At 29.1% G+C, this 26,931-nt stretch overlaps 2 protein-coding genes across 2 annotated transcripts in view; both read right to left on the reverse strand.

Annotated features, from left to right (window-relative positions):
* Positions 1-26,931, reverse strand: part of LOC135962851 (serine-rich adhesin for platelets-like) — a 191,291-nt gene that overhangs the window by 103,517 nt on the left and 60,843 nt on the right. The window contains exon 4 of the mRNA XM_065514755.1: positions 2,528-2,659. Coding sequence (XP_065370827.1) covers positions 2,528-2,659 — 132 coding nt within the window. The remainder of the gene's footprint in view (positions 1-2,527; positions 2,660-26,931) is intronic.
* LOC135962771 (uncharacterized) lies at positions 4,420-25,102 on the reverse strand. Its single transcript, XM_065514663.1, has 2 exons — positions 19,024-25,102; positions 4,420-4,428 (listed from the first exon to the last, which is right to left on the reverse strand). Exons 1-2 carry the CDS (start codon positions 24,997-24,999, stop codon positions 4,420-4,422), a joined length of 5,985 nt encoding a protein of 1,994 aa, XP_065370735.1. The 5' UTR covers positions 25,000-25,102.

Below are 26,931 nucleotides of genomic sequence, written 5' to 3' on the forward strand. Positions count from 1 at the left end.
AAGTTTTGTTTCATTATTGTTGAAATATATTTAGTAGTATGTGGGTTAAAAACTGAAGTGAATTAATTGTTGTTTCAGAACGTTGTGATTGAAATTAATATGAATGAATATTTAATGTTGATATTTTTGTCGGCAACACGAATTATTATATTTTTGTAATGGAATATGTAAAATAATTAGAATAAAATTTATAATAATAATTGTAAAGGAATTAATAATAATTTAATTAAAAATAAAACTAAAATTAAAATTAAAGCATATAAAACATAAACATTATAAGACATTGTTGTTGTCGTTGTTGATGAGTTTTTTACAGTGTATTTTGATTATTAGAATAGATTACTTATTTCAGTAAGACATAGTAATTAAATCAATCAATCAATCAATCAATCAATCAATATTGTATAAGTATTATTTACATATGGCTAAATTCCATGTTAACACAATAACTACTGATTTATAAAAATTAAAAAGGTAAGAAATATTTATGCATATTTTGAAAAGTTGTAGAGGCGCACAGTGGTGCAATTTCCACCAAATCGAGTTTTCTACCTTATATACCAAAGGGGTTCGGGTCACCAGCTACCAAAGTAAGGCACTTCGGGTATATGATCCGATTTAATTGATTGTACTACATATAGCATTGTTGATCTCAACAACTAGATTTCATATATATTACAGTCTTTCAAATCGGATCGGAGAAAAAACCGAAAACTTCCATTGTTTTCCATTTTGCTCAACTTTTGGCCTAGTGAACCGCCCCCCCTTAGTCTATACGATTTATACAGATTTATTTTCAATGTGTATTAATATTGCACCACTATGTGTGGGAATTATATAAATATCGGACAGACATTTAGAATTTTGCTAAAATTAGCTTGCAATATTATTTATAAATGTAGATGTTTTGGTTAACGAGGAAAAATAATCCATGTACTGTCTGCGAAATAATTATATACACACTGTTGGGAAAATTGGAAAATCACAAATCATCCTGTACATATCTACACATTTTACTCCTTCACATGATAAATAACCTTGAAAATATTCTGATTTATATCCTGTTTGTCATAATGTATATTTTTATATATTTTATTCCCAAAGAAATATTTTTAAAAATTAAAAGATTTATTGATATCCAGGGAGATCTTTAGGGACCAAAATTATTGAACACCTATGTTAATTAAAAATAATTTGGGTTAAATAAACGTATTTTTGGATCCGAGGGCTGTTGTAGTTTTCAATAGGATGGATAAAAATGTTGAAAATTTAATTTTAAGAGATAAGTGAGAGCTACGATTAGGTTTTTTGTAGTGCTCGAGTAGATTCTACATGTGTAATTTTTTTTTGAAATCGGAACACAAACGGAGAAATAAGATCGTTTTAAAAATGTAACATACCCGAGGTGTCCTACTTTGAGGACTCTTGGTTGCGCCTCTGGTGGGCCCATGAGGTCCAAGTTAAAAACTTAAACTCTTTGTGCGTGGAAAATTTCATACAAATCGTACTTACCGTTACATATTTATTTCGCTCTACATATTTTTTTCTATACCACTGTGTGCTGGGCTATTGGAAAATCCAATTTTGACAGTAAGTTATGTTGTGAAGTTATCTGTAGAAGGTGAAGAATCTGCCGTTATGGGTGTTAGAAATAAAAGGGATACATATCTAATATTAAACAACAAACAAAATTAAAAACAAAATCCAATTATCCCTGTCAAAGGTTAATGTTTTTGTATAAATTGGTTTATATCTCATCCATTTTGATGATTTTCAACACAAAACTTCTCATGACTATATCTAATATATTGCTGTCATACATATGTGGTTATCTAGGAGTTCGGGGAATTTATATCAACTTAATCTGTTCCGATATCTATCATTGTTTTAAAATATATTAAAAATAAAATAAAAGTATTTTATAGGTTCACAAATGAATATTGAGTTTTTAAACAATTTATAATTTTCTTTTTGTGAAGAGTCAATTCTGAAATTTGACAGTATACGCAAAATAAAAAAGGGAGGTACTTTGTTGTGAAGCGACACATTTTTTGCACATTTCTGAAAAGGGATTTAACTGAACTTTAATTACTGGTTATAAGTTGTTTGGGGTCTTTGGACAGTTAATTTCAATATAGAGGAGGACATAGCTATACCGCCCAATTATGAAAAAATATTTCCCGGGAGTTTTTTTTCCCTTTTTTGATTTTTCCTATTCAAATTCTATGTTAAAAAAACGAAAAGGGAAAAAACTCCTGGGGAATATTTTTTCAGAATTGGGCCGATGGTGACTCGGCCATTTATAATGATCGAAATATATGCATGTACCAAACACCTACATATATTTAACAATTAACTTTTGAAATCCGTTTACCGAAAGTTTTGTCTACTGTTTTCCTATTTGTTTCTACTAAAATTAAGATTATATGTATAAGTATAGTGTGCCATAATTAGTTCGCAGACTGTAGTTAAGATAAGCTATTTATAGATGTATGTATATGTTGTAGTAAAACCATATTGTACTTACAAGTTCTGATACCAATGGTATAGATTTTCGACGCGGTCGAATATCCGGCATACTGTCGATATTACTGTAGAAAGGATTGTCACCAGGATGACCATTACCACGTAAGCCCACATCACCTGAACTGCTGCCATTCTAAAACATAAACAAATAAATATAGAGCATATAATTAATTATTTCAAAGTTACAATTTTATTTCCGAATACATTTATTATTCGTCAATTAAATAATTTTTTATTCAAATAAATTTAGGGTTATTTTTTAAAAATCTAAAAAATATTTAAATAGTTAACCAAAAATATGCATTTTAAATTTTTGGATTAAGCTGTTATTACTTTCTGCTTTTTATTTGAATAAATATTCGCTTATTTTGGTAAAATTTTCAAAATATTTGTTTATTAAAAATTCAATAAAAACTCGAAAGACGAATAAAACTAGTCATAACTTACTAAAATCGATACATACATATTTATTTTATTCACAATTAAGTGACAGTATTTTATTTTTAAAATAATTTTTCGAATACTCGAATAAATTTATTTTCAAGTTAAAATTTATGAAATAATAATTGGTAGAAATCTGTTTGAATTAGTTGTTTCCTCTTTTGTTTCATTGAGGTTTCTGGTGAACAAACTTTTCACAAAAATGGTAAATTTATTCAAATATTGTACAAATTTCTCTTTAATATTTCAAATTGCCAAAATCTTAATTTAGCTTCCATATGTAAATATTGTTTAATGTGAATAAAAAAAATACTCCCATTAATTTATTATTACAATATTCAAAATTATTCATGACCATACTCAACAAAAAATTAATCTTCCCTTTGAATAAAATTGTATACCCTAATGTAGACTAATTAAATGAAAATAAACCCTCCTATTCAGTGTTGCCAATTTAGCCCTTTTTGGGCTAAATTTAGCCCTTTTAGTATATACTAGGGATGCCAAACATTTCACAAATCCCGGGATTCTTATTTCACATCAAAAAGCATAAAATTTAACAATGAAAAATATTTATTTCATAAATATTATTAAGTTAAAAATGTTAACTTAAAATATAACATAACAAAACAAAAATATAAAAGTTTTGTTTTATTTTATAGCAAAAAATAATAAAATTCATATATTTATATTCATATTTGGGCTGGAATGTGTGAAACTGATGAAATACATCCTTCATAGCCAACGCGAAGTTATGATTCAAGCCAGATTTGTATTACAATCTGCTTTCTAGGTATTTTGGGATCTTCAAAAATCTTCCAAAATATCAAAAATAAAGAATTTCGCGGGATTCGTTAATCCCGAAAAATTCCGTGGATTTTTTTTAAAAATCCCTGGATTGGCTTCCCTAATATATACTAGCTTAGCCCGTTGCGCTTCAGTGCCCCTATCGTAGTAATATACAAACATGTGAAAGGATTTTATAAGATATTAAATGAATACCGGAATTTTTTGTTAGTTTTTAATTGTATACCATGTTTTTGCTATAAAAATATCTTGCAATTTTAAAATATCTTGATAAATTTCTTAAAATGTTCGCTCTGTTAAAGATACATTAATTTAAAATTTTCCGTGGTTTTCCATGAAAAATTAAAAATTTCACGGTAATTCCCAAACCCTAATGACCATTCGCGTTAGTTTGGTATTTATATAGGTTCAAAGTTCATATTTTTAATATATGCGTGCAAAATACTTAAAGCAAAAATTGTACTAACTTCAGAAGTTTCAGCAGATTTTATAATTTTTAATATTAATTCATATTAAAGTTAATGAATCGTAGATTTTAAAATATTTGTCTAGAAATCAGTTTCTTATCAAAACAGCATATACCATACAAAATCGTCCTTGAACTTGAGCATTGTACGTTTACAAACTAGGGACCGTAACGGTTATTTACGGTCCCTGTTAAAAACACATATAAAATTCAGAATAGAATAATTTGGGGTTCTCGAGATAATTGAAATTTAGGAATATATGTAAACAAAATAATTTACGTTTTTGTGTATATTTTTATAACTAATTGTCCACTTTTTATAAACATAGTCTTATAAAGGGTTTTTTTTAAATTGAAATAAAGACGTTTTTAATATCCATCCAATTAATTGGCTTTATTAATCAGATCATTTATGGCGGAAATGTGGCCGCCATATTTAAAATGAATTTAAAAATTTTAACATTTTTGTACTACTGGAACCACAATACATCAAAATTGTGTAGTGGTTTAAAAAGCCTCCAAATTTTTTTCGATTTTGTTGCCCTGTGTTATTAATTGCGATTCAGCTATTATTGCGCCAGTTTATGTTCATGTTTAGACGCTAAAATTTATGTTTCGAAATTAGTTCTAAAATCATGCAGACTTTTTTTACTAAATAACAAATGGTTTTAAATTAAGGCCCTAATTTTGTAAATCACGTCACAAAGTGATATTTATATGGAAAGCAAAAACAAAATTTTAAAAATTTGTTTTTGTTTTATATACAAATTCTTAACAGAACAAACGCACCAAAATTCAAGCGTTGACTTGCCTTTCATAATTTGAAAATTTTGTATATAAAACAAAACAAATTTTTAAAATTTTTGAAATTTTGTTTTGTCTTTCCATATTAGGGCCTAAATATTTTGAAAGAGTTTTTTTTAGAATTGTAACTTCTTGCAGTAATACTTATATATTTATACAAGGAACTATCGGACCACTCATCTACAGTGATCGAAGAAACAATAAAATTTGTGTAAGTCATTATTACATATTTAAATTTCGAATTATGAACAGAGTAAACAAATCGGGACGTTTGTATCGTTTTGTTTTGTTCTTTGCAGTGAGCAGTGTTGCCATAACCTCAAAATATTTGTAACCAAGTTTGATTAAAAAAATAACCAAAATGCTAAAAAAGTAACCAAATAAAATTTATTGCAATCGTCATGTTTTTAACTTTTTTTAAAAATATGAACGGAAGTATGAAATTTTATTTTTTTTAATACATTTTACACAGGTTTTTATATTTCAAAATTTCAACATTTAGAATATTATGAAAATAAATTCTTAATAGCAAAATATTCTGAAAAATCGACAGAAATAATTTTTAATTAATTTTTTTTTTAATATTTTAAAATATTTTTTTTCAATTTCATGCCTTTTTTGATATATTTTTTATTTTTACTGAATGTAAATCATTAAATTTTTTTAAAATGTACTTTATTTTGTCTAACCTCTATATGAAATACCTGACTTAAATATATTTTTTCAAATAGTCGCAAAGATTTTCAAATATTACACTTTTGCTGTGTTTTTGCTGAACATTTTTCATTTTACTTATCATATTTGCGTTACTGGCTACAGCAAGAAAACTATTTTTCATTTTTATAAAATACATTTTTTATGAAATTTTTTATAAATAAAAAGAATTGAATTGAAATATCAAAAAAATAAGGTATATAACGTGAATATAAAATAAAGAAAATCGATATTTCGAAAACGCGAGCTGACTGAAAAAACAAGTGTAACATAGTACTGTGAGTTGATCAACTCGTACAAAATGTAGTGAAATTTCCGGCACCAAAATGTCTGTTCCGCTGGTGTAATTAAACCAATATTGGGAACTCATTTACTTACATCCCTAAATCACAAAAATCGTAAATATCTTTAAAACAATTATTCTTACTCAAATCTTTTGGCTTAAATTGCCACATGTAAAATTATACACCTACAACAAGGATTAACACAAACCGAAGTCGAAACATTTTTTTTTAGAGTACACCACCATTAATTAGTCTTAATTATACGATCTCGTTAGGATCGTATATTAAATATTGAAAAATCTGTCTATAACAAAATGATTTGAAAAAAGTAACCAAAATGAATAATAAATACACACCTACACATCCGGAAAAAAAATAACCAATTTTGGTTATAAATAACCAAAACGGCAACACTGGCAGTGAGTAAAACAAAAATCAAACATAAACAATGAGAATGATTGTCCCATTTTGTTTTGTATTGTTTTTGCTCATGAGCGCAAACTGTACATAATATAAACGTACGCAGCTAGAAAAGAAAAGAGTAAGAACAATATTGAAACATTCTGATAAAAAGCGTTTTGTTTTGTTTGTTTTCATACTCTGATTATGAAAAATTTTAAGCAATTTAATAAATTTAACTTAAATTTAAAATTTATTCGATTATTCTACATAAAATTGTTCCAATTACTCGTTATTCGAAAATGGTAATTTTTAAAATGTTCGAATAATTATTCGTAAGAAATTATTCGATTAATCGAACTATCATTACTCTAGTTGTTACCCATATATTGAATTATCCTTAGTGCAAGGACCATTTTTTGTTTGAATATCAAGAAATTGATTTTTAGGAAAATATATTGAAACTAGGGTATATTCCTATAAGACCAATAGTTTAAAAATTTGGTAAGCGGTTAAAAAGAAGTTATATACAATTGAAACTTTTACACTATTCTAACATAAAATTTGAACGTTGAACTTCGATAGAATCCAAACCATAACAAATAAAAAAATTCTAAAATACTTTAAATTTCGTGTTACCACAAAGAACTCGAGTTTCAAATTTCAACAAATTGGTACGATACCTTGTCGAATAGTTTTGTTTCCTCTCTATAACAGTATTTTTTACCAGTTGATTACACAATATTTCAAATCGTACCCAAAACATAAAATTGGCTTTGTTTTAATTTTTGCATCCCACATTGGTGCCTTGTGGCCTCGCACCCAATTTGTCTACAAGACCCAAATGTGAGAAGGCTTGAGAAGTTATATTAAATGCAGACTATCGGTTTATAAATTACATAATAAATTTTCCCGCACCGAGCACATTGGGACAGAATCAAAATATTTTATAAATAAATCTTCCATTTCTAACTGACTGATTCGTATGGCATGAAATTTTACACTGGCGTAGCAGTGGAGTATTCGACGAAACGCTTTCGAATTTTGTATGGTTTTCCTAAAAGCTAAATAGTTATTGAGTTATACGCATATGACAATTAAAATTTCACCATACCCAGCATTTTTATAACTTCGTGCACAATTTATGGCCGATTTCATTAATAGATTTCAGTTAGTTAAACAATAAATAATCACATGAAAAAGGTTTCAAAGAAATATCATTTACGAGTCCAAAATTGATCGATTTTGAATTTTAAAATTCGGAAAATATTGAATTTTTTTATCTTATTTTCCGAAAAACTGCTAGGGAACTTATAAAGCATTAATATGTTTTTGAAAAGCATCTCAACAAGAGTAGTATAAATATAGCGTTTCTGGTGTGATTTAGAGGAATTTTTTCCTCTAAACTGCTAGAGAAGAGGAATATTGAAAATTTGATGAGGAATATTGAAGAGCATTTTCTGAAATTAAGGCAGCGACAATTTGATGACGAGGAATTGTTGGCAGAGAAAAAGGCAGCGAAAATTTGATGACGAGGAATTTTTGGCAGAGAAAAAGGCAGCGACAATTTGTTAATTTTTGTTTTCTTGCTTCAGGTAATTTGAGTAATGTAGAAAAATGCTTTGTGTGTTGTATTGTGTGGAATTGATTTTGTTTTTTTATTTCATTAGTTTTGTTGTACTGTTGTTTAGAGGTTTTTAATACAGTTTTAATAGGAGCAGTGTTGCCAATTCAAGGCTAAAAAAGGGCTAAAAAGAGGCTAAAAAAGGGCTATCATTTTTAATTAAAAATATACATACATTTGACACAAAAAACTACTTAGAATGTTACAATAGGCAAACAAAAATGTATGAATATAAAACACGTTCAAATGCAAGAAAATAAGAATATTTATTCCTGTATGTTGATCCTTAACTTTAAAATAACGTAATATGGGGCTACACGTATATCATATGGCGATGTTTTTAAAGCCTCGTATTTATCACCTGGCCTGCAAAATGCTCCTCGGCAAATTTTTTTATATGAAAGACAAATTATGTATAAAGTAATGCTTTGTGATAACTTCGAAGGAGAATATTTTAATAAGTGAATATATGGCAAATATGCCTCTCATGTAATGCAGAAAAAAAATATTCTAAAAATTATACACGTCGCCGGACAGAATTGATTTTCATTGGCAAAAACATACATCAAAACTAAGATAGCCAAAATATGTAAACATAAATATGTAATTTAAATTTGGAAAAAAGTTAATTTTCTATATTTGATCAGATAAAAATTATCATAGCTAAATTATTATCGATAATGAACTAAATTTTTCTTTCTAAATTGGTTGGATTGTAGTCTTTGAAAACGGTATACTACATGGCATATGTTATAAAATATTTGTTAAAGTACTATATTTACGTCAATACATCGCCCAGATAAAGTTAAAAGTATTCTCTTTAACCCTATATATGATTTTATAAACGCCCGGTCCCGCTCGTAAAACATTAACATATTTATTAACAATTTTTATTCAAATAACGTCCATTTTCTCTATATTAGTTATAGCTTTTTTTAATGTATGGAAGGTCCAAAAATTTGTTGTTCTTAAATTGTTTACTAGTTCAACATTTTTAGTTGATTTTTGTCATAATATCCCTACCAATTTTTTTGAATTGATTTTACTAATTTTCAACAGTAAAACTTTCAGATCATTAGAGTAAATATATAATTTTCATTAGAGTAAATATATATGGCTAAATGAAAATAAAAAAGTCTAAAAAAAATGGCTAAAGGCTAAATCAATTTTTTTGTGACTAAACAAGATTGAAAAGGGCTAAATTTAGCCCAAAAAGGGCTAAATTGGCAACACTGAATAGGAGGGTTTATTTTCATTTAATTAGTCTACATTAGGGTATACAATTTTATTCAAAGGGAAGATTAATTTTTTGTTGAGTATGGTCATGAATAATTTTGAATATTGTAATAATAAATTAATGGGAGTATTTTTTTTATTCACATTAAACAATATTTACATATGGAAGCTAAATTAAGATTTTGGCAATTTGAAATATTAAAGAGAAATTTGTACAATATTTGAATAAATTTACCATTTTTGTGAAAAGTTTGTTCACCAGAAACCTCAATGAAACAAAAGAGGAAACAACTAATTCAAACAGATTTCTACCAATTATTATTTCATACATTTTAAGTGGAGTTATTGGAAAAATTTTAGAAAATGTTAAATAATTTATCCAAATTAATAGTTCTTAGGGTATACAATTGTATTCAAAGGGAAGATTAATTTTTTGTTGCATCAAATTAAAAAATGTTACATCATAATAGCAAATATAACCACAAAAATTAAAAGTTTCCTCAGTATAACATAAAATCTAAACAATTTTCATAGTAGCAAATATAACCACGAACAATAAAAAATCTCTCTATTCAAATAAAAATTTAAATAACTATAACAGGTCTCACTAAGCCTTTAATTCACAAGTCTCCACTAAATATAACTTTAAAACGAAAATAAAATGTTAATAAAAGTCTTTACTTTAACCAAATTTTAAGAAAAAAATATGAATTACCTACTTAAAACAATACATAATAAATCCCTACACCAGTTTTACAAATTTCAAACATTTTAATCTCAGAACAAGGTCTCAAGATATAAAAATAAATTCACAAAATAAATATTTTAATCCAAATTTCATCCAAAATTTAAGAAACAAATACCAATTATTTAACTGCTACAAATCAATAATAAATTATATTCAAACTTAGTTTTCAGTCTTTATTTGGGAATTGAACTTTCAACCTCCTAATTGATAGATTAGCTCATTACCAAATAGCTTGTCGACTCATCTCAACTATATAATAATAACTTAATAAAATTCTGGTTATTGAAATTACTTTTTAAACCCTAAACAACAATATTAGATGTATAACAAGGTCTCATTAAAAATAATTACAAGTCTCCACTTATTATAACTGCACTAAAACATAATTTTAACAATCAATGAAATCCCCTATAAAGTAAATAAAATTATCAATTAATGAAATGAAGAATAATAAAAATAGATTCATAATTTTTAATTCAAAATCAAATAAAGATTTCAAAATACAAAAATATAAATTTTAATATTAATATTAATATTAAACTACCTCAAGAGCATTAATGATCGAAATAATAATAAAGTTTACATCAAAGTCTACATAGAATAATATGGTCTACAAAATATTTCAAACTATAAATATTAAAAATTTCTACAATTGCATAACAACTAATGAATAATATATTCAATTCAAGTTTAAAAATTTTCTACTTTTTACTTTTTTACATTTTTACTTTTATAATTTTTTACATTTCTACTTTTATAATTTTTTGCTTTTCTACTTTTTACTTTTTTTACATTTCTACTTTTAAAATTTTTTACTTTTCTACTTTTTTATTTTTCTACTTTTTTACTTTTCTACTTTTATAATTTTTTGCTTTTCTACTTTTTTACTTTTATAATTTTTTACTTTTCTACTTTTTTTACTTTTATAATTATTACTTTTTTCTTTTCTACTTTTCTACTTTTTTACATTTCTACTTTTATAATTTTTTGCTTTTCTACTTTTTACTTTTTTTACATTTCTACTTTTATAATTTTTTACTTTTCTACTTTTTTACATTTCTACTTTTATAATTTTTTACTTTTCTACTTTTTACTTTTTTTACATTTCTACTTTTATAATTTTTACTTTTCTACTTTTTACTTTTTTACTTTTATAATTTTTTGCTTTTCTATTTTTTTTTACTTTTCTACTTTTTACTTTTTTTACATTTCTAATTTTATAATTTTTTTTTACTTTTTTACATTTTTACTTTTATAATTTTTTGCTTTTCTATTTTTTTTTACTTTTCTACTTTTGATTTTTTTTTTTACATTTCTAATTTTATAATTTTTTACTTTTTTACTTTTATAATTTTTTACATTTCTACTTTTATAATTTTTTGCTTTTCTACTTTTTTTTACTTTTCTACTTTTTTACATTTCTACTTTTATAATTTTTTGCGTTTCTAATTTTTTACTTTTATAATTTTTTACTTTTATAATTTTTACTTTTTTCCACTTCTATAATTTTTCGCTTTTCTACTTTTTTACATTTCTACTTTTATAATTTTTACTTTTCTACTTTTCTACTTTTTACTTATTTACATTTCTACTTTTATAATTTTTACTTTTCTACTTTTTTACATTTTTACATTTCTACTTTTATAATTTTTTACTTTTCTAATATTTTTTTGGAATAATTTCTTCTTGCAATTCATGTTTTCTTACTAATTTTTGCATGCTGAACATGAATTTTTCATTTCATTTATCAAAATAGCGAATGTCGATTCTGAATTGAATTACCATGAAAATATGTTAACTTTTGTATTTGGAAAATATAATGTCCATGGTATAAAAATAAATGGTTAAAGTTGGAGTATGCTTAAAAAAGTGCATACTTTAAAGTGTCATCTATTATTTTACGATAATTTACACCAACAAACTCCAAAAAAACTTAAAAAAGCAAAAACAAAATTTTTTCTTTAACTTTTTGTTTAATATTATTAATTGTTAATTTTTTTTTATCTTATGTTGTATTATTAGCCGTTATCTTAAATAAATCACATTAAAATCTGACAGATGGCATAAATGAAATCAAAATAATTAAATTTTATTAAAATGCAAAATCCTCTATCTTATCATTTTCACACATACAAATTGAATATTTTGAGAAGAAAAAACCCTCTATCTATCATAAAGTCCCCAATAATTTTAAAAACCAACTATTTTCTCGACCAATAAAAAATACAAATATTTGCAATATTACTCTTAGTAAAAGCTTAGCGATAGACCAAAAGTATGAGTAATAATAAGACAGACTTTCACGAATTACATCATGAAAACAAAAAATATCCAAGCGAATCCAAGGATGCAGTATTTTTTCTGAATCTAAGGTCGTTGAAGTTGTAATTCACATACAGAAGATATTAATCATAATGAAATAATCCCGAAACTTCGATTACGTGAAAAATTAGGTTTTACATATAAAAACATGGGTTTTTATAATACATATTGCTTAACAATTTAAAAGTAGAAATGTAAAAAAGTAGAAAAGTAAAAAGTAAAAATTATAAAAGTAGAAATGTAAAAAATTATAAAAGTAAAAATGTAAAAAAGTAGAAAAGTAAAAATTATAAAAGTAGAAATGTAAAAAAGTAAAAAGTAGATAAGCATAAAATTATAAAAGTAGAAATGTAAAAAATTATAAAAGTAAAAATGTAAAAAAGTAAACAGTAGAAAAGTAAAAATTATAAAAGTAGAAATGTAAAAAAGTAGAAAAGCAAAAAATTATAAAAGTAGAAAAGTAAAAAAAAAGATGAAAGCAAAAAATTATAAAAGTAGAAATGGAGAAAAGTAGAAAAGTAGAAAAGAAAAAAGTAAAAATTATAAAAGTAAAAAATTATAAAAGTAGAAAAGCAAAAAATTATAAAAGTAGAAAAGTAAAAAAGTAGAAAAATAAAAAATTATAAAAGTAGAAATGTAAAAAATTATAAAAGTAAAAATGTAAAAAGTAGAAATGTAAAAAAAGTAAAAAGTAGAAAAGCAAAAAATTATAAAAGTAGAAATGTAAAAAATTATAAAAGTAAAAATGTAAAAAAGTAAAAAATTATAAAAGTAGAAATATAAAAAAATAAAAAGTAGAAAATTTTTAAACTTGAATTGAATATATTATTCATTAGTTGTTATGCAATTGTAGAAATTTTTAATATTTATAGTTTGAAATATTTTGTAGACCATATTATTTTATGTAGACTTTGATGTAAACTTTGAAAATTTTGGAGACTCTGATATTGGATTTTTGAAGTTGTGGTTAAAGTTGTTGTTGATTTAATTTTATGTTTTAAAAATGATAAATTTTATTATCTGCTTAATTAGCTTTTTGAATCTAAAATATTGTGTTAGAAATGTGAGATTTAAATGGGTGGTTTTTATTTGTTTGACAAAGTTAGGTTTGAGTGGAGAATTTTATAATGGATGTTGTGTTGAAAATTCTGGAAAATTCTTTTTGAATCCTTATTATTATTTCGATCATTAATGCTGTTGAGGTAGTTTAATATTAAAATTTATATTTTTGTATTTTGAAATCTTTATTTGATTTTGAATTAAAAATTATTAATCTATTTTTATTATTCTTCATTTCATTAATTGATAATTTTATTTACTTTATAGGGGATTTCATTGATTGTTAAAATTATGTTTTAGTGGAGTTATAATAAGTGGAGACTTGTAATTATTTTTAATGAGACCTTGTTATACATCTAATATTGTTATTTAGGGTTTAAAAAGTATAATAATAGTATAAAGTATAAATAACCAGAATTTTATTAAGTTATTATTATATAGTTGAGATGACTCGACAAGCTATTTGGTAATGAGCTAATCTATCAATTAGGAGGTTGAAAGTTCAATTCCCAAATAAAGACTGAAAACTAAGTTTGAATATAATTTATTATTGATTTGTAGCAGTTAAATAATTGGTATTTGTTTCTTAAATTTTGGATGAAATTTGGATTAAAATATTTATTTTGTGAATTTATTTTTATATCTTGAGACCTTGTTCTGAGATTAAAATGTTTGAAATTTGTAAAACTGGTGTAGGGATTTATTATGTATTGTTTTAAGTAGGTAATTCATATTTTTTTCTTAAAATTTGGTTAAAGTAAAGACTTTTATTAACATTTTATTTTCGTTTTAAAGTTATATTTAGTGGAGACTTGTGAATTAAAGGCTTAGTGAGACCTGTTATAGTTATTTAAATTTTTATTTGAATAGAGAGATTTTTTATTGTTCGTGGTTATATTTGCTACTATGAAAATTGTTTAGATTTTATGTTATACTGAGGAAACTTTTAATTTTTGTGGTTATATTTGCTATTATGATGTAACATTTTTTAATTTGATGCAACAAAAAATTAATCTTCCCTTTGAATACAATTGTATACCCTAAGAACTATTAATTTGGATAAATTATTTAACATTTTCTAAAATTTTTCCAATAACTCCACTTAAAATGTATGAAATAATAATTGGTAGAAATCTGTTTGAATTAGTTGTTTCCTCTTTTGTTTCATTGAGGTTTCTGGTGAACAAACTTTTCACAAAAATGGTAAATTTATTCAAATATTGTACAAATTTCTCTTTAATATTTCAAATTGCCAAAATCTTAATTTAGCTTCCATATGTAAATATTGTTTAATGTGAATAAAAAAAATACTCCCATTAATTTATTATTACAATATTCAAAATTATTCATGACCATACTCAACAAAAAATTAATCTTCCCTTTGAATAAAATTGTATACCCTAATGTAGACTAATTAAATGAAAATAAACCCTCCTATTCAGTGTTGCCAATTTAGCCCTTTTTGGGCTAAATTTAGCCCTTTTCAATCTTGTTTAGTCACAAAAAAATTGATTTAGCCTTTAGCCATTTTTTTTAGACTTTTTTATTTTCATTTAGCCATATATATTTACTCTAATGAAAATTATATATTTACTCTAATGATCTGAAAGTTTTACTGTTGAAAATTAGTAAAATCAATTCAAAAAAATTGGTAGGGATATTATGACAAAAATCAACTAAAAATGTTGAACTAGTAAACAATTTAAGAACAACAAATTTTTGGACCTTCCATACATTAAAAAAAGCTATAACTAATATAGAGAAAATGGACGTTATTTGAATAAAAATTGTTAATAAATATGTTAATGTTTTACGAGCGGGACCGGGCGTTTATAAAATCATATATAGGGTTAAAGAGAATACTTTTAACTTTATCTGGGCGATGTATTGACGTAAATATAGTACTTTAACAAATATTTTATAACATATGCCATGTAGTATACCGTTTTCAAAGACTACAATCCAACCAATTTAGAAAGAAAAATTCAGTTCATTATCGATAATAATTTAGCTATGATAATTTTTATCTGATCAAATATAGAAAATTAACTTTTTTCCAAATTTAAATTACATATTTATGTTTACATATTTTGGCTATCTTAGTTTTGATGTATGTTTTTGCCAATGAAAATCAATTCTGTCCGGCGACGTGTATAATTTTTAGAATATTTTTTTTCTGCATTACATGAGAGGCATATTTGCCATATATTCACTTATTAAAATATTCTCCTTCGAAGTTATCACAAAGCATTACTTTATACATAATTTGTCTTTCATATAAAAAAATTTGCCGAGGAGCATTTTGCAGGCCAGGTGATAAATACGAGGTTGTATTTTTTTAATTAAAAATGATAGCCCTTTTTAGCCTCTTTTTAGCCCTTTTTTAGCCTTGAATTGGCAACACTGCTCCTATTAAAACTGTATTAAAAACCTCTAAACAACAGTACAACAAAACTAATGAAATAAAAAAACAAAATCAATTCCACACAATACAACACACAAAGCATTTTTCTACATTACTCAAATTACCTGAAGCAAGAAAACAAAAATTAACAAATTGTCACTGCCTTTTTCTCTGCCAAAAATTCCTCGTGATCAAATTTTCGCTGCCTTTTTCTCTGCCAACAATTCCTCGTCATCAAATTGTCGCTGCCTTAATTTCAGAAAATTCTCTTCAATATTCCTCTTCTCTGGCAGTTTAGAGAAAAAAAATTCCTCTAAATCACGCCAGAAACGCTATATTTATACTACTAACAAGGATAACTTTTAAATCGAAAACGAAGCAATAACCTATTTTTTTCTCGAAATTCTGAATTTGGCCTAAGTGTTCCAAAATTCCAATGCTGGGATTCTCATTACTGAGAAATAAAGCATGGAAATTTTTTTTAAACTGTGTCCTCAAAAGTAATGAAAATCGTGGATCTTGACAAAGTTATGAATAAAACTCAAAAAAAACCGACAAAACCCGATTTTTGGCAAAAAACTCGATTTGAGTTCCGAAAAATCAGAAAAAAATCTCAAAAATACCGTACCCTATAAGCTTTCAAATTATGCTTGAGCACCCATGAAAATAAGAAAAAAAACTTGTTTTGGGACACACTAATGTTTATGGGCGAAATGCAAAAAAAAAATCGAGAATTGTGACTTTTTGATTGTTTTTGGGAATTGCGGGATTTTCATAAATCGTATATTTGTTTCAAATACAATTGGTGTCAAACGGTGCACCGCGGTGTACCGACGACAAACCATTTATTGACATTTATTTATATATGTACATTAGAGTTAATTTAAAAAATTTGATTTGCGGATATCATAATTTTTCTGAAAGTTTTTGCGTAAATAAAAATAATGGCGTCCTTTTTAGACGCGGATTTTCAGCACATTTTTCTGTAGAGTAAAAACGGTTGAATATATTGCAAATTTGATTTTTGAATCCTTAAAAATAGTTCCACTAACCCACAACAGAGGGTTAGTGGAATCAAAAGATTTTTTGATTTTTTAAACATGCACGATGAAAAGACATTTTACGGTACCAATATTTCCTTTATATGAGAACCCGTTAAAAAGTTATGTGGCTTTAAAAATGTTTTGCTAAGGCAAACTAATAAAAAAAATTCTAAACTTTTTTTTACCAAATTTTATTTTCTTGTAAAATAAATAACTTTGAAGCCTCGTAACTTTTTAATGGTTAGTGATAGAAAGGAAATATTGGTGCCGTTTTGCTAAGCTTAAAATGCTTTTTCACTGAGCATGTTTAAAAAAACAAAATTTTTTTTTTTATTTTTTTATGAGATTTGCGCCTCTGTTGTGGTTTAGTGGAACTATTTTTAAGGATTCCTAAAACATCAATTGTATTAATTGTTGATGCAGACTTCATTGGTGAAATCAGATTTGCAATACATATATTTAACCGTTTTTACTCTACAGAAAAATGTGCTCAAAATCCGCGTCTTTAGGTGCGTTGAACCACCACAAGGAGTGAAAATTTTCAAAAAAAAAAGGACGCAAAAACCTTCAGAAAAATGATGATACCTGAAAATCAAATGAAGTGATCTGGTCACAAACGAACTCTAATGTACATATTTATGAAAAAATAATTTAATGTTTAATATTGCAGAAATTTTGAATTTCATAGATTTCTAGTCAAAAAACTTATATAAATACAAACACATTTAGATTTTTAAAATTTTTTGCAAACCTCTAAAGGTTTGGAATTGGCGAAGTCCGTAAGTTCAAAAACAAAATAAAGTGGCAGTGTTTTCAGTATTTTATTTTAATTATTACATACATATGCATTAGAGTGACAATCAGTTGTATGGAAAAAAATGTTGGTTAAAATAATGAAGGGTGCCGGGCGGAATATTGTGACACTAGGTCTAAAAGTTATGTGTTGAATGACGCGTTCCGAAATCATTGTCCGATTTGGCTCAAATTTCCAGCACTTAGGAAGGGAATCGTGATATTCCCCTGAACAATTCATTCACAATAGTTGATTTTGTTCATAACAGCTGTTTATTGTTTACAAAATTCCATCTAAAAATTTCACAACATGGGGAATTTTTTCATGTGAACAAGGTTTATGAACGAAATATTGGAAAAGGGAACATATTTCATGTGAAATATTGATTCGCGATAGGGGTGAATTTGTTATCCGTTTGCTGTAAACTAATTTTGTGTTTTGCAAATTCATAATAAATATATAATGATCAGATATGAAGTCGTGTCCAATTTAACAATATACATATTTAGTTTACTATTTAAAATTTAAAAATGATAAAAAAGCCAATAAATTATGTTCTTTTGAAGTTTTTTTTAACGATATCAAACGAAAGTTTGACTGAAATTTGATAAAACGTAAAAATAATTTAACAGTTTCCGAATTTTCATTGTTAAAATACATATGTATGTATGTATATTATTTTATTACAGATTTTATCATATGATTTTCTTATTTCTTGTTTAACTAACAGAAACAATATTAATGAAATCGGCCATAGATTGTGAAAAAACAGGGCCAAGGTATGATGAAATTTTTAAATTTGAGTTTTCAAATGCATATAACTCAATAACTATAAGAGATAAACAGCACAAACTATAAAAAATTCCCAAGCATTTAAAAGTGATTCATGTATGAAATTTCGATAAAAAAAAATAGTTTAAATTCCGTATTAGCATATTTAGGCGTTTTCTATTTCAAATCTATCATTATTTACATACATAGTTTTAAATAAAAGTTGTGTAAGAAACATTTTTTCTGGAAGCAAAGAGTAATTTTTAAATAAATAAGTAAATAAGTTTTTCTGTCAAAAAATACAAAAATTCAACATTTTTCGAATTGTCAAATTCAAAATCGATTATAATAGGACTCGTAATATTTGTTGCTTTCAAACATAACTATAAGAGAGAATTAGCACAGGCCACTATTTTTTATAGGCCTAATCAAGGGCTTTAAGAATATGTTGCATGTCTAAGTGAGGTTCAAATAGAATACTCCTCTGCTACGCCAGTGAGAAATGACTGATTTATTTCTACAATATTTTGATTGTGCCCCACTGTGATGTTGGGTTAAATGTGTGTTCTCCCCCAAACTTACCTTTTCACGTTGTTTATTAAGTTCATCTTCTTTGATTTTTTCTTGGTTATTGCGCTCTTCCAGCTTACGTTCTTTGAGTGTTTTCAACAGTTTCCACTTACTACTGCCAAGTATCGAACCATTTGTTTGCGAAATGTCTATACTAGAATCTTGACTTATTAGCTTTGGGAACGATTTTGTTTCGGGAGTGGTTTGTTCAGTGGGAGTTGTTGGTATGCTAGAGCGATTGTCAAAATGCTGTTGTTGTTCATACAATTCTGCTGACTCGGTTAGGTCTGATTGAGCTTGTGTTTTATTGGTAGTTTCCATAGTTGAGTAAATGTTATTGTCGTGATCATCAATATCTGTGTCATGACCGTCATATGCTTCGTCTTGATTGTAAAATATCTGATTGGCATTGCTCTCAGTGGCTGGTGGTGTTGTGGTGGGTGTTGGTGTGTCGTCCTTAGATTTGAGTGGACCATTAGTGCTGCTGCATTTGTTGGTCATTAATTGTTGGTTTTTCTTAAAAAGTTGGTAGTTGGGTACAGTCTTAAAAAAAATCTTATCATCTTCGTTATCATCAATTCGCATGTCATTGTCCAGACCACTTAACTCAGTGGGACTGTCGGGACCTGAGGTGGCTCCTGAAGACATACTACAGTCATTTGGTTTTCCGTTTTCGCCCTCTGTATCCATTTGTTCCATTTCAATTAATTTTATTTCTTCTTTATCTGTGGAAGAGCTATCTGGTGGATATATAACTTGTTGCTTTGTGGTTAATGTTGTTGATATCAATGGTTTGGGACGTTCGTGGCTATTTCGACGGATTTGTGTTGGTTTGAGAGCCTTCGTATCTTTGAAATGTTGCCGTTTGGCTTCGTCTTCAGATGACAACGATGAACTTGTTGAGTGTGTCTGAGCTTCTGCGTTATCTAAATCGTTAGAGCTGTTATCTATGGCTATATTCGAACGACGCATGTTGCGTCTCTTTTTGTAACGTTTTTGTGGTGGCGGCTTTTCTAGCTCTTGATTTTGTATACGATGTTGTTGTCGTTTCTCTTGTTCTAAATGTTCGATCTCATTGTCGTCCAATGTACCAGGTTGGCCCTTATTTTTTATTTCTATTTCCAACTCGGTTGTAGTGTATATATCTTGCGCGGTTTCATCTCCATTTATATCCTGCCAAGCTTTATGCATATCGCTCACTTTGGTATATCTATCAGTTATAATACGAGATTTGGAAGTTCTACGGTAAGTTTGTGTCATTTCCGGTTGAAGTTTAACCTTGTGCTTTAGCTCTTGCAAAACTTCGGACATCTGAGCACGAATTTTCTCATCCGGCTCATATTCGTCTATGTCATCTTCTCTATGGTTGTGTGCTGTCAACTGGTCGATTTGGTTAAAAAGTTGCTGATTTTCCTCAGCTTCCTCCTGTCGCTGTTGTTGGTCTTCTAGCTGTTGTTGCTCCTGTTTCTGCTGCTTTTCCAATTCGTCCAGTTGTCTTAGCTCATAACAGAAATATTCATCATCTGTGTCTATGCTATCCTCGGTACTTTGACGTCTTGACGATGACAGTGTCCGATAGGAGTATTGGCTTCTATTATCTTCATCTTCTTTAGAACTGGCCGTTAAACTGGGAATTTCTAAAGATTGTTGAGTGGATGTGGCAACAACCCGACTATTTGCAAATGAATTTTTAACTAATGATGCTGGGTCAGTTGTGGAAGTCGTCGTTATGTTAGTTGTGGTAATTAATAGAATATTAGGAGAAATAGTGGGAAACAGTTGTGGTCGTTCATTATCATTAAGGCAAAGTGAGTCGATCTTTTTAAGCTGGCGCTGATTGCTTCTGGTACCCGTTACAGTCTCAACCGCATTATCTTCATTAAGTCTTGTTTCATTCGCCAGTTCTTGCAAATTCTGAATACTTGGGGACGTTTGAACATCATCAGATGGTGAGGCATTTGATAATTTGGCCTTTTGCGTAGCTCTGTCGCCAACTATCGGAAAAATACTACTCATTGGTCTGTTATTGCATTCATCTCCCAAATCATCATCAATTTCGAGGTCTGTTTGATCATTGAAACTTTTGTTGATATTCGTAAATTCTTCGTGAAAATTTTGATGTATTTTTTCATCGATTCTGTGCGGCTCTGTTTTTTTCGGCTCAGCCGGTTTGTGAGATTCATGCAGGAACTGTAAATCCAGCCGTTGCATTTCACTGGGCAGCATGAATCTGTCTTTATCATGCATTTCGAAGTCGTTGTTGAGTGCAACTCCTCCATAATCGCTGGCTATCGACTCATCATTATCCGATGATGTAAAACTTGCTAAATCGGCTTCAGGATCCGACAGGCTAGATCCGTGACGCAAGCCACAGCTGTACCGCCTGTATGTCTTGGCCTTTTGCATGAAATTGTTCATGGTTGTGCTAAAAGAAGCCTTTTTTCTATGTTTCCCTCCCATAGAGCTACTCGTGCTTAAATACTGTACGGACTTCGGGCGACTATCAGGACCTGAATCCTGCTGGTAAGGTATGGCACTTGTGTTTTTTCTTGTAGTTGTGACAACAGACGGATACGAACCGGCCTGGCCACGCATATGAACTTTGGATCGATGTGTTGCCATATCACCAGTCGGTAATGATTGAGAGCGATTATAGCGGGTTGGACGTTTTAACTTGAAGTTATCATTCAATAGATTCCCGAGTCTTTGCCAAACTTTGGGCTGATGTTTACCATGATCTCTACGAGTAGCATATGTCTCAGAGGAAGAATCCTCTGATGCCACCGAGGCTACTAGAACAGATGAAGGTTCACGGACATCTTCATGAAATTTCGCATGCTTGTTGTTTGTATGTGGATGATCTAATCTTCGGCTGCTGTTGTAATCTATTAGACTACTTGATGTTGGATAGTATACTAAACGATCTGTCAGCTGTGTATTGCTTCTGTTGGAGGTTTTACTCGTGTGCTGATAGTCTTCACAAGTTTGCGCTAATGCTGAAGCACTGACTTGAGTTTTTAATAAGTCCGGCATACGACGTTTTTCTATTTGTTGCTGTTGTTGGTCCCATGCCAACATTTCATCTACTGTGTGTGTGGAATTTTGCTGCTCAAGGATATTGTTTTGAAATATTGAGAACATGGATTTATTCTCAAAGGCCGAACATATGGGCATGTTCTTGGAGAGTTCTCGAATATAGTTAAGGTTTTCTTCGGAAAATACATAATCTTTTTGTTGCTGTTCTTCTTCTATGCCAAATTGGCTTAGTTCAACATTCGAGGGCAGTCTTTGGGATTTCATGGTTAAAAGTTGTAACATTTCCATGTTAATATCTTGGTATTTTGTTAGAAAAGGATTATTATCGGTGTTATTAAAGGAGACCGGCGAATTAGGGGACTTATCCCACGTGGACAAACCACTCATGGAGGAAAGTCCTGAATCCGATTTCGGTTGCTTGGGCGAACATGGCAAGGCTGAGTCGTGACCGACCTTCTTCGATGATTCCAATAACAGAAAATGGTTCATAGGGCTGATGTTATCTTTATTGGCCAAAAATAACATAACATCGTTGGAGGCGTGGTCCATATTATGCAGAGTCGCCATATCAATATCGGGCGCTGGTGGTGGCGGACTATGATTACCGCTGTCGCTCAATATCAGATCATCTTCTACTAGCCCAGCTAATTCGGGCATTTTGTCTTTGTAATCAGGATTTTGTAAATGCAACAAAAACAACATGCTATTGTGACGTTCCAGGCTACGTTTTAGTGATTTAATGTAGGCATCATTGCTATAAATATTTTTCGAGGACAAAGATGTTATGGAAGTGTCACTTAATGACGAGCTGGGAAACATGTTTGAATTAGGATCAATAATTTGTTGCATCAACAGGTTTTCATAGGAAGCATCCACATCCACATAGTTACTTAAACGCATATAATTTGTACAATTTTGCTGCTCTTGCTGAATTTTCTTCTTTTTGTGCATTTCCTTTTCCTGGCTATCCAACAGCTTGAGCTGTTCGTCCAGATTCGAGTTATGGCGTATCAGCTGGACACTGTAGTCGGTGACTTCTGGTTGTGCAGTGTTACCTGTATCATGTATCGCAATTGCAGTTTTATTACTACTTAACGGCTCCAGGGGAGCTGCCGTCAGACGACACAGAGAACTGGCTGCTTCCATTTGCGTCTTGTAGTTATCAAATGAATTTCCCACCAGCTTTTTAAGAGTATCAATATTTTTCTCCAGCTTACGCATAACCATTTTAAACCATTCCTTACTCTCAATGCTTCTAAGTTCTTCGGCCATTGTCACGGGATTTAAGAGTAATAAAATCAGATTTTGATTAACCTGATTTAATTTCTCTAAAAAAAGTTTCTCCATTTTAACCAGCTGCCTTAATTCATTGATTTCTTCCCTGGCAGGTGTAGGAAAATCGACAATTTTATTTATTTCTAAAAGTAGTATTTTTGTTATACTATCTAACTTATCCAGGCCGTCATAGAAATGTTCGTCAGATGAAGAAGAAGTGGTGGTAGAACATTGTGTCTCGTTACTACTTTTCACTGAATGACTTTGGCTATGGGATGTCAAGTGTGTCAACTCGGTATTAGGATGTTTTTGGGCTAAAGCACTTTTCAAATTATTGATCATTTCCATTTCATCTTTGTGGTGATGTTTTTTCTTTTTATGCTTCTTGGATTCTTTGTTATGTTTTAGTAACACTGAAGAAGATGAATTCGTAGCAGGCGATGCTGATGCTGATGCATCTGTAGTTTGTAGTTTGGCTGATTGGTTGTCAATTGTACTGCTTACAAAAATTTCAAGTTTGGACTCATCCAGATTTTTAACAGGTTTGTGTTGCTTTTCATAGTTCTGCTCCTCCTCGATGTCTTCGTGTATCATATCAAGAGCAGAATTGGTGCGCGTTGATGGATTGGACATACCCATCATAATTTGCTCGTTTTGTTGTTCTGTTTGATGCAGTAATTTATCGAGGTTGTGATTAAATTCGGCAGCCAGATTATTTTCACGATACATTTCGTTGAGTTGTTTATAGAAATCCTCATTCATTTCCGATTTTCTTGCTCTCCCTCCTCCCGTGTCGTCGGGCTGTATGTGTATCACGTCTGGCCCAGTTTTAGAGGCTGTTTCCCGAAAAAAATTAGTATGTCCCGTTAACGAATCTAATTCACTAGTTGTAGATGCAGACTGCAGAGCTCCGTAAACACCAACGTTTTCACCACTTAAAATGTTGTAAGTTGTTGGTAGACGTGAAGTACTCTTGCCACGATTATTCGTTGCAAGCTGATCTAAGAACAACTGATTATCCTGCTGTTGATCGCAATAGAGGCCCTCAAAATTGGACAATATTTTTTGTTGTGCGGCTGAGTCCGTCGTACTAGAAAGTGTCTGAAGAGGTGGAGACAATGTTGCATTCATAGATCCTCTGGAACCATAACGTCTACTATTATGCTGACCCTCATCCAAACCGTACACTAAACTGGGGCTTTTGGACTTTTCCAACGAAGCGTACTGCAAATCTTCTACCGAGCATTGCTGCTGATGTTGCTGCTCATTGAACAACTCACCTAAAGTATCCAGCTCACTTTCTATCCTTTTGCTGGTGGTATCATGCTTATTTAACTCATCATACAAATTTTCAAATTTTCCCTTTATGCACAAGTCTATGCCCTCATTAAGCGCCGTTTCCACTTGACACTGCGGCTGCAGATTGACCGACAGAAAAATATCATTTACAAGCAATTCATTTTCATTGTCAATTTCCAGCTGCTGTTGCTCTCGCCCCTTAATATTTATCAGACCCATTAGATTGTTTACCACTGACTGCTGTTCCACCATAATATTCTCCAATTTCTCCAGACGTGACCAAATCTTACTATATTCCGTTGTTAATAGATCTAAAGCACCCCAAGCAAACTTCAACTCTGTCTCCAGCATACTTATCCTCGTTCCAATCTTCTCCATATAGTCTGATATTATGTAGTCACTATGTTGCTGTGAACTATATTGCTGGCATAATTGCTGCTCGCTGCCATAAATAGTGCCAGCTCCAGTATTACCTGGTGCAGGTAAAATACCACCAACACCGCCACCATTTAAATTACTTGCCATACTGGGATACATGGAACTATTTATTAAGCTCATATGAGAGTTGTTCAACGAAAACATTTCCGACTGTTGACCCATCTTTTGTTGCTGTTGCTGCTGCACACATTGCAGACTGCCAAAAATGAAATTTTGTAGGTGAGTATCACTTAGTTTACTGTTAATACTAATATTTGTTGAGCTGCCATATTGTGGCATTTGTTGTTTTTGCATTTTCCTTAAAGTTTTCAGTTGTTGGGATGGCATTTCGTTGTTGTTGTTGTTGTTGTTCACGTACCACTTTTAAATTTTTTAATTCAATATTGGAGTCAGTATATTATTTTTGCTAACCCAAAAATGTTAAATCACTCAAAAAAAAATAAAAAAGATCCTGGAGAGACGGCAGTCGGATTTGTCATTTCCGATTCTAACGAAATTTGCTACAGTTATTATATATTGCAAGTCTTTATCCTAATATATGACACCACTTTCTGAATTTTTTTTTTACAATTTTAAGACACCATATTTTTGGACCTGTCTCGAGTAAATTTCGTTAAATCCGTAAATAACAAATCCGAAAAGTGCTGATTTATGTCCGCTTTGAATGGATTCTTTGTTTGCATTTTTACGTGTGCATTCTTTGATTTTGTGAATGTTTTGAAGTGACTACCTACACACAAATTATCTAATTTATAAGATTAAAATCTAAAATGGTCTTCATTTTCTACCTTGTTTGCAAGGTGAGCTACGGTCACCGCATAATACAGTTATACAATTACGTTTCAGATAGACTAAACATTAGCGAAATAACTGCTATTACCGTGAATAATGTTGTTATACCAAAAACAAAAATATTATAAAAAAAAACATTTTGGGATCCGCTATTAGAACAACCAAGTAGAGTACTATATTCGGCTAAGTCGAATCTTAAATGCCCTCCACCAAAATATGATGAAACTTATAGAAATTCCATTGGTATAAACACTCTAATATTCATATTCAGTGTTTGCTATTGGGACTTAGCTCCCATTATAACCAATGCAATGGAACAATGTTAATGTGAATGTATTTTATATATTGTTAGAAAACCTAATTTACGCAGAAGATATTTTGTTTTCTAATTCAGTAATTTATAATTGAAATAACTATATATTCCTACTATTTCCATCAGAGTCTATAATTTTATAATAGGAACAAAATGAGATATTTAACTATTTATATACTTAAAAATTGGTTAACATTACCGAATGCCTCAACATTTTCTTTATTTACCACAAGAAAGAAAGAAAGAAAAATAAATTCAAACTTCAAAAGTAATTTCTTTCTGTTACATTTTTTACGGATGTGGGACTTATATGGGAGATATAACCTATTATGGGCCTATCTTCATTAAATATTTTAACTTGAAATCTATGTATTTGAGGCCTATTTTGCTTGAATTTTATCTCAATAACGTTATTTACAAAAGTTTTATGGATATTATAGTGATTATCGGAAAACGACCTAACATGGGTGCTAGGTCAAATATGGAACGATATTCACAAAACCCAGTAGTATGTTTTTCGGATGAAATATGTATATTGATCTGTATACAATTTTAGTTCTATATCGATATATTTAAAATATTTATAGAGGTTAATGTGTTTTTCGGAAGTGGTCCTTATATGGGACTATAACTAATTATCGCCGGATCTTCCACAGAAATTGTTGATAATCGATCAAAATTTTTAACAATTTTTGTTGTTAATATGTTTTCAAATGATCATATTTACAATTTTTCATAGTCAAAAAAAAATTAATTTAAATAACACT

The sequence above is a fragment of the Calliphora vicina genome, chromosome X, assembly GCF_958450345.1.
Source record: "Calliphora vicina chromosome X, idCalVici1.1, whole genome shotgun sequence".
Taxonomy (NCBI): Eukaryota; Metazoa; Arthropoda; class Insecta; order Diptera; family Calliphoridae; genus Calliphora; species Calliphora vicina.

Coding starts and splice junctions, on each gene's coding strand:
- LOC135962771 (XM_065514663.1), bottom strand. CDS start 24,999: ATGGAGAAGATTGGAACGAGGATAAGTATGCTGGAGACAGAGTTGAAG.